A 12,284-nucleotide genomic window follows, 5' to 3' on the forward strand; every position below is an offset into this window, starting at 1 on the left:
CAAATTCCATCTTGGGGCTCCCCACTTTGCTTTCTGCCAAAGTATAACGGTTCGCGTACCCTAACTAGAGCGCTTTGAAAAGGACCGCATCCTGCAGGACAGCTAAAACGCCTCACCGCTGTTTTCAGTTGTGTACTGTGCTTTTATAGCTGACTCGACAACGGTCGCCATTTCCACAATGACAACCGGGGTGGCCTCTCCTAATTTACAGCCACAGACGCGCGCGCCTACTCGTGGCGGTCCGTGCTCTCGGTCAAGGCTGCGCGGTGTTGACGAAGACTACGGTGAAGGTCGGCGTAATACTGCTGAGCACGCTCCATGCTCATAAGCAAAATAGGATATCCGTCTCTATCCTCGACCATGGCATGGTCCAACGAAAACCCGGCTTCTTTCAACTTTCCCCTGATTGCCTCTGCAATCTCTTCTGCTTGTGGGGTTGAGGCGCATTCATGCTCTGGAGAAGTCTGTGTGGTTGCCGTCTCACAGCTGCTTCCTGCGCCGGGGCTGCATCTAGCTTCTTTGGTCTCGGTTGCGTCGCCATCTTCATCTTCTTCATCTTCATCATCATTCAGCGCGTTCTTTGTTTTCCGTTTCGGAGCGTTGGCCTGAAAAGTTGCCACTGCTCTCGGTACGTCGCCGACCCCCACCGCGAGGTAGCCAAAGCAAGGATGAATACGAATCTGCAGCACGCACCCAAACGCCGGAAGCGTCGCGCATTCTCCTGTTGTGTGAAACCCAAAAAACCCTCACACTTCGCCTGGAAACAGCGGACTGAACTTTCTTAACCAGACACGAAGCGCCAATACGCTAGATCGAACTCTCCACTTATGCGTGTTAGGGAAAAAATCGCTGATAGAAAATAGCCAGCGCTTTCCCCTGGCAGACTTGGCGCCGGCTTCCTTTAAGACAGACGTCCTAGCCAATATCCTCCCATCATCAAGCTCTTCGGGGAAGCGAATCTTGGAAGCCACGCCACGGCGCGATCTGTCAACGCTTACCAAGTCCTCGTCGAAAGCGTAGATAAGCTCCAGCTGAGGAGTCTGTCGTTCAGCAGCTTCCGTCACATATACTTTTCTCGCAGCCTCGGCCGGCTCCGTCGAACTCTCGCTTTCCCACTCGGCCGGGAGGGACATGTTGTCCCCGCCCTGCGCAAACTTCTCCATCGACGCCAGTTCCTCAATGCCCGCCTCCTCAGCCTGTTGCGCTGCAGGACTAGCCGCCGCTGCCTTAGCGGCCGCAGCAAAGGCCTCCGGGCATCCGAAAGTTTTGCTAACCCCAGCGAAACGACTCCAAGGGTACAGGCGCTCGAACAGATGACTCTTGTACCTCACAGCCTGGCAACGCACAACGCAGACGCCATGGAGACGCTAGGTTTCCAACTCCTTTCGAATCCAGTTGATGGACGCGTGGTCAAGCTTGAGTGAACATAGATAATCTACACGGAAACGCACTACAGATCGTGTCGCAAAACGTATCCGGAGATATCAGGTTAGCTGCAAACGGCTTCTCCAACCGGGGCTCGCAGGTTCTCCTTGGCATGTATATTGAGGCCCAGCGGCAGGCAGAACAGGACGCGGCAAGCGAGATCCCAAACCACCGGCGCGACTCTGGCCACGGAATCGATTAGTCTGAGTGCAGCGTCAAGACACCCAAACGAAGGATGCCCTCTTGCTACCAAAGGTGACCACTTCTCTGCAGGGTGACAAACCTAGCAAAGTATAAAACGAGCGGAGAACAACTGGCGGCGTTTCTGGAGCGCCTCGCGAAAGGAAAGCCGTGTCGAGCTCCCCCTGATTATTGGTCCCATGGACATCACTGATGGCCACGCGCTGACTTGAGTCCCGATAAACTACAGATTTTCTTCAACTGGAGAGTCCAGTAGGTGCAAGCCGTACAGGGAGTACACGTGGCCATCTGTGAATCTATGTTGGCACTCGTTTTAACCAAGTTTGAACGCGCAATGCCTCCCGTCCAAATTCTCTCTAGGCTGAGTAGGGAGAGATTGCCAGGAGTTACGGCTTCAGATAACGGTGCATCTTGTTTCGTGAAACCTTTCCCGAGTCCATCCAGTCATGACAGACTCCCCTTTGGCTCCGGGAGAAGCCACAAGGCAACCGCCTCCTGTCTGGAGCTCTCCAGGCCGCCCGACGTTTCTTCATGCTCTTGCGTACTGCCGGCACGGCCGCATGCACCACAGTCATTCGACTGGCTTCGCGCTAGAATAAGGCTGTAGGAACAGCTGCTTACGCCGGCGCGCACGCCCTTGTCTGCGGTTGAGCGGAGGACCGGAATCGAGGCGGTTCAGTAGAAAAGGCTTTCGGCAGTCTTCCTTCCTGCTCCCTGAGGCTTTCTGCAGTGCTTACACAACGGAGCTTACCTTCATCCTCATTTGATTGCAGTAGAACTGATCGGCGAACAAGATGCGCGACGTGTAAGCTCGAACCTGGGGGTCAACAGAGAGGTGCATACAAAACAATGTATCAGGAAAAACGCGAGAACTTAGATGCAAATCGATGAGTCCGTCCCCCGTCGGCCCACTCCAAGGCGCGTAACTCGTGGTGTGCTTTTTAAATCGCTCTTAGATTGCGGCCGTGCCTATTCTGTGGCTCCTAGTGGATTGCACCAAGTTTTTCAAGTTTTCAAAGGTGGCATTATCAACTCCACAGGGCGAAGTGACCAAGCTGGAGGTCCGTGCGGGTAATTGCAAGGCGCATTGTGCGCGTGGGAGAAAGAAGAAAATCAAGAATGAGCTCACGGCCTACGCTGGCAGGCAAAACGACCATGCCAGCAGGCGAACGAATGTGACACAAGCATCGACTTGCCTTCTGAAGAAAAGGCCCTGATGAGGTCGGGAGTTGAACACACGGTTGGCGAGGCCGTGCTGCCTCTTGCGCCTCCATATCCTCGAGAGCATCTTCGAGAATCTCCAACTGCTCTCGAGGAGTCTTTGGGGTGCCTATCGGCTTAATATTCAAGGCTTTCCGCAGCGCTTCAGCCTCGCCCGCATCAAGACTGTCTACTCCCTTCTCTGGCTCCTCAGGAGCTTTGTTCGCTTGAGCCTCGTCTGGGGTACGTGCGTCTTCCTTGGCGTTATTTTCTGTGTCGGAAGTCTGGGAAGCCGCCGCCGTCGCCCGGCTGTGTGCATGCGCGTCGTCCCTTCTGTCAAGTGTCTGAGCCGGGGCGGAGTGCTCTCCTTGCTTCGCGATCCGCTCCTTTAGAAGGACAATTTGGCGCTTGACCTCCTGAATCCTCACGTCTCTCTCTTGGTCATGCATGTACGCCTCCCAAGATCGGAGGTTCTGGTGCTCTTGCATCACGGCGGCAGGATCCAGACCCACGGAGCTCTCGTTCCCAGCCTCAAAGAGTTCGACTCCGTTCCCTTCAGGGTCGAGGAGATACGCGCACCTCACCCAAATGTCCTTCCGTGCCTAGAGAAAAACAAGCAACACACACCGACCCCACGTTTTCCGAATCGGGGGTCTGGGGCGGCTTCTCCACAAGTGGCCCCATCGGAGGTCACGTTCTGTCCTGTCAACATCCGGTTCGGAGGGAAACAGCCTGGCTTTTCCAGTTGCCTGCCCGGGACACTCGACCGCTGACAACACGCAGGAGGCTCCGCCGGCACCGGTGACTTCCGAATTTGCGAAAAGCCGTCGCACACACGGAACGTTCTCGGGCGTGCGGCATTTGGAAATGTTTTGCGCCGCTCGTTTCTGTCTCGGCTTTCTCCTGCCCCGCTGAAACGCGGGCTGGGTGTTCGCCAACGACACCGCCCCCTTTCCAAAAGTAATGAGTGTGCACGCGGCTCCTTCGACGGTCGTTTTCAACCTCCCCCAGGACGCAGCGACGTACACTCAACGTTTTCGTCGCGACGGCAGCACGCACGTCTCGCCTGAGACGCCGAGTGTTCGAGGAACGTCTTATTTTAGATCGGTCGGTACAGAATATCCAACCTAGCACCAATTAACTGAGTTAAATACTACAGGGTTTAACTGCGGGTCAGTTTCAACGCCCCAGGCTTTGCGCTCTGGACAGGTGTCTCCCCCGGGAAGGCCCCGTCTGTGTTGGCTTACGTGTTCATCAGGAATCATGGAAGGGACGATTTTCCTTCTGGCAGGGATCTGGAAAAGTCTTCCTCCCCTGGCTTCGACTGCCTCATGCGTTATGGCGGCGAGGGACGGAAGGCCCACAGTAATGCCAAGAAAGCCGTGAAACCCTCGGTCATGACGATTCCGCCGACGCTCGAATTCCCGGGCGCGGTTGATTGTTGGAAGATCTTTGGACAGACCCATCATATGCTGCTTGAGAACGTGAAGAAATTTTTTCGCCTCGGTCTCGTCCTCTGTCTGAACTCCAGCATCAAGTCGCTCCAGAAGCTCTGCCACTTGGGGGACGTAGACGAGCTCGATCTTTAAGGTGTCGAGGTCGGAAACTGCATGCAGCGCGTCAGCATCACCTCGGCTGGGAACGTATCAAACGGGGGGAAACGCCGGGCCGTTGGTTGCCGGATTTGCGCCTTGTTTGGGTCTCGAGAATGTCTCAGCAGATGCGTGGACAAGCAGACTGTGTCTCACCTTTATACGCGATATTCACTGCTGTGAAACGGGGGTTTCTGCAGAGCGGATAGAAGTGTGCCATTCGAGAGAGACAGTGGCACGGAGTCAAATATTCCATTTGCAGGGGCAACGGGGCGACGCCAATGGGCTGCAGCCCAGTGCAAGCCAGCGTCCAGGAGCAGGACACACACCACGTCGAGCACTGCAGTCCGTCCCTTCTTCCCGCCGCACCAGACGAGAGCGCGTCTTTTGACCTACCAGCTCCGGCAGTTGGGTAACCGAGCAAAACGATTGTCTTTGGTCCGACATTCTCCGCTTCCTCCGCCGCACGCCTTAGCGCAGCTGCAGTCGTTGCGCCCTTACCGCCCTCCTGCTTCGCGATCGAGATGTGCGGGGGGTGGAGAGAAGTCTCCCTTCGGTGCCGAGCAATCAGTTCCTCGACAGTCTCGCGGTTTGACGGGTCTCGCCGCCGGCCGGAGGCGGACGTTCGAGACGCCGTCCTAGGCTCTTCCTCGGCAGTTCCAAAGGCGGCAAATCCCGCACTGTCCAGTCGCCACGTGCTGTCGTCGGGTCCGGCGTCTGCCCATGTACTCGTAGTGCGTTCAGCGCCGAGCTGAGGTGGACGCTGAGGCGCCAACGCGTCTGTGGAGTCTTGGTTCTTCTGGGAGACGGCCACGCCGTTGCCCTGGACCTCCTGGACCGCCGTGGAGCGCGGCGACGCCGCCTGGTCCGGCGCGGCGCCACTCGCTCGGGAGGATTCCGTCGCGCTCTGCACTGCAGGCGTGAAGCCGTAGCCGAGCACGTGCATGCCCAGTACCTCAGTGTAAAACCTCAGCATTGTTTCGAGGTTCCTCACGCGTAGGCGGAAGTGGAGGAGGCGGCGAGACTCTCTTCTGTTGGGATCTTCCCAGAAGGGGGTACCGGAAGCGGGCGAACTTCCAGAGACGCCAGACGCACAGTCTCCAGAGCCATCTTGTGGCACGTGGTCTTCTCGCCTCTCCTGCCCCGACGGGGACGGCGTCCCCGAGCCTGCGAGTGCGGACTTGTTTCGCGTTCGCCTCAAAAGTTGAAGAGGAGAATGTGGACAGCGAGGTGGTGCCGAGAAATGCAACAGTTTCGTGTCGCGTGACGTGGGCGAGTGTAGCTCCACTCTCCTTTGCTGAGACCCAAAGAAGCACCCACCTCCGCGGGCCGAGCCGGCGGCCTGGAAATTCAAAGCCAGGTTCCTGGAGGCCACGGCGAGGGAACTTCTGCCGCTGCTGGGCACGAACAGCAGCGGATGACGCCGACCGACTGGTCGCGCTCGAGACAGCGTTCGCTCCTCTTCTGCGGCGGAACCAGGAACTGCCGAAGAAGTGGGGAACCGCGACAAGAACGAACGGAGGCGGTCACTTTCCCTTCTTTGGGGTTGCGGGCCGAGGCGCACAGCGCCGCTCACCGAGACGTGTGCGGGGCGAAGCCGTTTCGAACAGTGAAGTCGCCGAGAGAGGACCAGACCGTCGCAGGTAGATACAGAGGAGAGTGAAGAGACTTCGCCTTTGCAGGAGGCCGAGAGGACGAGAGAGAGGACGCCGACGAAGAAGAGGAAGAAACAAAGGCGAGGCCCTACGCGGGACTGAAAACCGGCAAACGGCTCGCTACAGCCCTGACCAGGAGCTCGTCTTTTTGCGGTTCTGTGCTCTTCCATCTTTCCAAGCGACGGCGGTATGCACCGCAAAACGAAAAAGTATCCCAGGGTGTGATTTGCGCCCGTGGACAACTCTCTCGATGCGGTCTCTCTGCGGGTTTTTCTTCGGAGCGGGTCTCGGCTTGAGCAGCGGCAAGACGGCGGAAGGCGTCCGTCTGATTGCGTGCAAGAGATCTTCTCCTTTGTTGTTCCGCGCTCGCTCTTTTGTGGGGACGCCGTTAGACGACATGAGAAAAGCCATGACGAAGCATCCGCTTCTTACTGGCGGGGCAGTCGATGGAGACAAGAAGAATCGTGTCGGCGCTTGGGGAACTCCGTCAATTCGAAACAGCTCCATCCATCGAAGGAGTTTCTGCTCGCGGCGCCCAGAAAAGCTTGTTCTCCTGTTGCACCACCAAGGGTGAATAGAGAACGAAACTAAGAGCAGCCCATAGGTCAACCGTTCGTTCCGAACACACGGGTTTTTGCCCCCCTGCAGGGTCAGTTACACTGCAGCAGCAGTGTTGTGTGGAGCGTACTGGTTGGAGCCTCGACTCCTCCGCCGAGCGAATAAGAATGCCGTCAGACGACACTAGAGGGGAGCACGGAGAGCGAAAACGCTGAGGAAGTGACAGACTTCGCCGGTGCGCAGGGCGGCTGTGGCAAGTCGTCACCTGAAGACATGGAACCGAGGAGTAAGCCGGCCCGGCGCTGCATCAAAAGTCTGTTGAGCAGCAGAGGCGGCGAGGCTACACCGAAACACGGAAAGGAACAAATGCGGAGAAAAAGGTCGTCAAAGAGTGCAAGAAACTGGTCAGGTGACATCTCAAGTTCTGCTGAAATTCACGTGGAGAGCGTGGCCAGTCACAGGCGACCAAAAACGGGTGCGAGGGGGATTTCCGGTGTCGTGCACCGGAGCGGAATCGCCCTGTCTCCGGCTCTCTCTCTCTCTCAGCGCAGCCAAGACTTGGCGAAGGAAACAACTCTGTCGAAGCGAAGGCGAAACGCCTGTACAGGAGCTGCACAGATTTAGGCCCCTTGAAGGACCGCCTTCTCTTCGTGCACTATAATGGCCCCGCAGCTTCGACGGTCGATGCGTATCGACGGATGCACATCTACGACGATTTTGCCAGTGACGGGCGCGCGCGCGCCTACGGAAAAGCAAGACAGTCGCAATGTTCTTCCCAGCTTCCCAACCGAGATCAAGAGGGAAACACTGCACATGAGAAGCTGAGTTTTTCTAACAGTGCGTGTGAAAGGCCCGCCTGCTAGGAAACGAGGAGCAAACGCCCCTTGCGTCCATTTGCGAGAGGACACATTTGTGAATGGGGAGTTGCAAGTGCTCCACAAACAGGCGACATGTGTTCGCAAAAACGCGTGACCCAACCTTCCCTTACCGGGCCGCCTGCTGGACAGCCCTATTGCATGCATCTTTTCCGTGTCTCTCCTGCTCTAGAGAGGCACCCGGCTGCTGGCGGTCATTCCTTCTGGTTGCAGCGGAACGTGAAATGTGTACTTTCTCCGTTTGGCGACGCGCAAAATCCGTAACGTAGTTGAGACTGGCCGGAGAGAGCCCCCGCGCTTTCCGCTGCAGTTCGTGAAGGACTCCAGTCGGCGTAAAGCAACTCCGAAATGGGGGAGGGTCACTCGTCTCTACTGTGTAAAGTGTGCTGGTAACGCGCCGCGCTCTTTTTGGCTTCTTGGGCTCAGTTGAAGACAACTGCTGCCGGCAATTTTGCAAGCAAAGTTTCGTCTCATCGCAGCACATCCCTTCTGCACGCTCACTGGCGCCGAGCCTCTCCGGCCTAAAGGCCGCACGCCTTCCGTTACACCCCCCCTCGGCGCGGCGGACCGGAAGCGTCCAGCGCCATCTCCCGATGAGTTACTTCCTCCCGTAACTCCAGTCGGTTCCTCGTCGTTGTGAACCATGTCCGGTTCCACAGCTCGAGGCATAGCTGTCCTCGTGCTCTCGTCGGTAGCAAACGTTTATGTGCGGTTTGTGTCGGCGGGGGAGTCTCCCGGGAACGCAACCGCCGCCGAATGTAGCACACCGTTGTCGTCGGCAAGGGCGTCCTCCTCTCCTGAGGGCGGATGGAAATCAGCTGCTTGCGCGCTCTTGCCGCCTCCATTTCGCAGGATCTCGTCGTGGTCTGTTTCCGACGGCCAGCCGTCCTCGGCAGACCTGGGATCGTCGCCCAACTATGACGACGCGTCAACTGCTGTGACCCCCTTTGTCTACTTACTATGTGCGCTTGTTCTGGCTGATGGCATCGTCGCCGTCTTGAAGCACCTACGGCGCCTCTATAAACATCGGCGGCAAAAGGCTTCTCTAGTGGGGAGGAAAACTGGCACGTCCGCTACGCAGCGGTCCGCTGGAGAAGACGCAGCTGAGGCAACCCTCCGGCCCCGGGGTGGAGAGAAAGGAACAGGTGTAGGAACAGATGGGCCGTTAGGACTGACTCGCGAGCAGTCTGCTGATCGTCATCCTGGGGATCGAAACGGAAGAGACGCGTCGCCGCCGGCGCCGGAGCCCGGCGCTGCACAGAGAGACGAAGAGGAGACGTGTAGAAACCTGGAGTCGCAACTGCAGCAACTCCGCGCAGAACTGGCTAGCGCGTGCAAGGGAGGCACAGCAAACTTTGTCGCCCAAGCGAAACTGCAAAGGCGAATCATCCGTCTGGAGCAGCAGCTGGCAGATGCGCAAAAACAACGGAAGACGGCCGACTTCTTGGAAGAGCAGGAGCACCAACAGCCTGATAAGAGCTTCCTGACAAAGTTCTCAGGACTTGGAGGGCGTAACTCAACGCTCGTTGGGGGACTCGAAAGCGCCGCAGCGCAACTGGGCAACCGCCTTGCTGCCTCAGTTGCCGCATCCCTTTTCAAGGTACGCCGGTCCACGTGGTCCGCTGAGACAGGCCTTTCTCTGAAACAGAAGATCCAGAGGAGGCACTCGTTCAGGAGTGGGTTTTCTCCCTTCCGTGTGGCGCTGTGCGCCTGCAACTCTACGGTCTTTCACAAGTTGGCGCGCAGCTCGTACACTTGCCATGTACCACAGATTGCAGAGCCTTTTCCTAGCGAAGGGACAAAGGGAACCTTTTTCACAGGCTTTCTGCGAAACTGCACTCTGCGAAACTGCAGGAGGTCCATTTGTTTTTCCAGCCTGAAAATGGTGTAACCTGTGCCGCCTCGGGTTCTCTTCTAACAGGAAAGATGGTCTGCATGTGCTTGCTTCAGGCTGTCTTCTGTTACGCGGTGGTGAGCCTTGGATGTCAGTGGAGTGGCCAACGAGAAGTGGCGCAGAATGGTTGGACGCTTATGCTACCAACCAGGTTTCTGTGGCCATTCGCGCAAAATCGTCCAGGTAAGCTCTTCAGAGTGTTCTGAACCGCGCCTGGGGCAGATCCGTCTGAGACGTTTCTTCATAGGCCTACGCGTAGGGATGGAACATAAAATTGTGACGACTTGCAGGCAATACCGCCCTGTTGGACATCAACTCTAATTGCTCCAAGTGTTAATCGAAAGCGGTGGAAGCATTGCGGCTTTTAGGGCTGTCCACAGGTGTCTGTGGAGAATTAGGAAAGTTCGAAAACTCACTGCAAAACAGTACGCATTCGCAGCTTGCCGGTTGGCTCGAGCCTATCTTCACGAGGGAGGAGTGATCGGCCGCGTGACGAGTCATGTTGCCGCCATATGCTGCAGTAGGTGCGGGTCGCGCAGAAAGGCAAGGGACGTGTTACTCTCCTGAGGCCACAACATTTTTCAAAATTCGCTGTTCTGTGCAGTTGCCTTGGCTCCTGTGTCACATTCAGGTTCCCAGTGGAGCGGCTTCGGCTTTCTGGTCTCATTAGGTCTCGGACGGCTGGCGGTGGACGCGCTCTATGGACAAGTAATTCGTATAGGGTGTGTTTTTTCGTAGGCACACGCAGAACAGAATGGACAGAAAGGACGGTCAGACCGATTAAATGATACCCAGCATAAAAGGAAGTTGGTTTTCCGAGGAGAGAGTGGGGTATGCTAGTGCGAGTGTGGAATGCATGACATGCCTTCAGGTTGGGTTCTCTGTCGCACATCATCTGTTGTTTGTATCCAACTGGTTCAAGTTGATGGCGTAGTTTCATGGGAGAAAGTGCTTGAGTAATGTCTGCTAACATAAGTCGGCTACTGGTTACGGTGCGGATCACCACCGCTCGTCATCGGCACACGCCTCGGCTTCAAAATATTCCACTCGTGCAGGGTCTTTATCGGTGTGCAGTGTCTACGCTCCCACTCACAGCCTGCAAGAGACTGCAGGAGTAAAAAGTTCTCTCTGTATTACTCGTGTCAGCTCATGTGTGGCGATCTTCCATTGCGCTCCGCCGGGACGCATAACGTATGGATCCTGGCTGGACGTTGTTATTTCCAATGTGGCGAACGAAAGCCAGACGATTCGTCTTTCCCGATTCGAAGGCACTAACCCCCACTCAGGAACTCGTATATATGAATAATGGCATCAGAGCAGCTGTTTCTAACAATACAAATGGCCTCTCTAATGAGTCTGTCACCACCAGCCTCTGCCCGTGCACAATACCCAGCAGTAGGCACGCTGTCAGCGAACAGACCAAAGTAGAATGGGTCAGAAAACGCAGGCGCATAAAAGGAAGCCCACGATCGATTATCCGCGGTAACTTTCACAAGCTGAAGGGATCGGGGGCAAACGGTACCGCTTCCTCTTCAGTGTGAACCACGGTCTACGAAACAATAGGGTGGGGTGGTACCCACTGGGGTACGCGGCTGTGTTGAAACCACGGAATGACGCTGAAGTGAAGAAGTCTTGGATAACACTTGCGCATGGGTTGGCAACAAGTTCTCCTTAACATGTCGCATAATTAGAATTCAGGCGGAGCGGCAGGCAAGCATACTATGCAGGCTCATTGGTGCAGCGGAAGCACTTCCGAACTCCGGGCGAGCAAGGACCGCCCTCCTTCTCTACAAATTCTTTTATTAATTGGCTTAGACCAACTGTAGGTAATCCCTTAACACAATCTTCGTACCCATGGATTCTGTCCACGTATTTGCTCATGATGCCATCATCGATAACCAAGCCCCCTGCGCACGTCATGGCAATTCCCTCTTCAAGAATTCCCTGAATAGCATCATCAGGTATATGGCGGAACCACACCTTCGCCGTCTCCACGAGATCAACTCGCATCTTCGAGTAAGAGTTGACTAGCACAATGGCGGTGACGATGTGGGCTGGGTCGCTGCTGCCCGAGTAGTCACGCAGAAAAGCCTCCGCCTCCTCCCGGTTTTCTGGTTTCTCCCTGATTCTCTCCCTGAATACTACAACTTGGTCGCTGCATAGTAACCAGCAGTGGTACGATGGAAGGACCGCGCCTGAATCTCCCCTATTTTCTGCATCGTGGCCGTTTTCGCCGGTCTCACTCATGCTACGAGGTGCTTGATAGGCATAACCTCCAGGAAACACATCTGCAGGAGAGACTTGAGACAGTTTCTCCAGACATGCGTCCGCCTTCCTGTGGGCAAGCATGGTTACAAGGGCTGATGGGTTGTCATGACGTACCTCTTTTTCATCAATGTCGGGCGACATCGTGCCGCAAGGACAGCCCTGATCTTCAAGTATTTTCCGCCGCCACTTGCTCGAGGACCCGAGGACTACGCGGCTTCCACGGAAAAAACTCTGCAGCTCTCCGGGATTTGCCATCGGTAACTCCTTCTAATACTGCCTTCTTGAGCAGAACGCCTCCGACAAGGACGAAGTCGTCGCAAGACTAACGATGATAGTGGCATACGAGAGTGGGCCAAACCAAGCTGCCAGCCGGTCAACAAATGACGGACAGCACTCCTGTTTCGCAGGACTAGGACCAAATGAGTCAAAGGTAACGAACGGAAATGCAGCATAGCATGTCTCGAATTCTCGATGACGGAGGCGGTTGTAAAACGGGAGCGGTATCAGTAGGCAGCGAACGTCAGCGTCGTAAATTTAAAAATCAAGAGAAGTATACTGGTGGAAGTTCAAGAATGCTGGGTAAACCCAGTTCGCAGAGAAGAGAAATATCATACCT

At 56.0% G+C, this 12,284-nt stretch overlaps 3 protein-coding genes across 3 annotated transcripts; 1 reads left to right on the forward strand and 2 right to left on the reverse strand.

The window, feature by feature from the left end:
• Nucleotides 1-227: 227 nt before the first annotated feature.
• NCLIV_016630 (putative glyoxalase) lies at nt 228-5,394 on the reverse strand (the record flags this gene model as incomplete). The annotated part of the gene is made up of 6 exons (XM_003881855.1): nt 228-680; nt 999-1,334; nt 2,378-2,443; nt 2,763-3,428; nt 4,074-4,432; nt 4,815-5,394. The coding sequence occupies 6 exons, from the start codon at nt 5,392-5,394 to the stop codon at nt 228-230; spliced, it is 2,460 nt and encodes an 819-aa protein (XP_003881904.1).
• A 2,755-nt stretch (nt 5,395-8,149) lies between these two features.
• On the forward strand, nt 8,150-9,397 carry NCLIV_016640 (conserved hypothetical protein; the record flags this gene model as incomplete). The annotated part of the gene is made up of 1 exon (XM_003881856.1): nt 8,150-9,397. The coding sequence occupies one exon, from the start codon at nt 8,150-8,152 to the stop codon at nt 9,395-9,397; it is 1,248 nt and encodes a 415-aa protein (XP_003881905.1).
• A 1,722-nt stretch (nt 9,398-11,119) lies between these two features.
• Nucleotides 11,120-11,923, reverse strand: NCLIV_016650 (putative Maf-like protein; the record flags this gene model as incomplete). Its single annotated transcript, XM_003881857.1, has 1 exon — nt 11,120-11,923. The coding sequence occupies one exon, from the start codon at nt 11,921-11,923 to the stop codon at nt 11,120-11,122; it is 804 nt and encodes a 267-aa protein (XP_003881906.1).
• Between the last annotated feature and the right edge of the window lie 361 nt (nt 11,924-12,284).

Source organism: Neospora caninum, chromosome VI (assembly GCF_000208865.1).
Source record: "Neospora caninum Liverpool complete genome, chromosome VI".
NCBI lineage: Eukaryota > Apicomplexa > Conoidasida > Eucoccidiorida > Sarcocystidae > Neospora > Neospora caninum.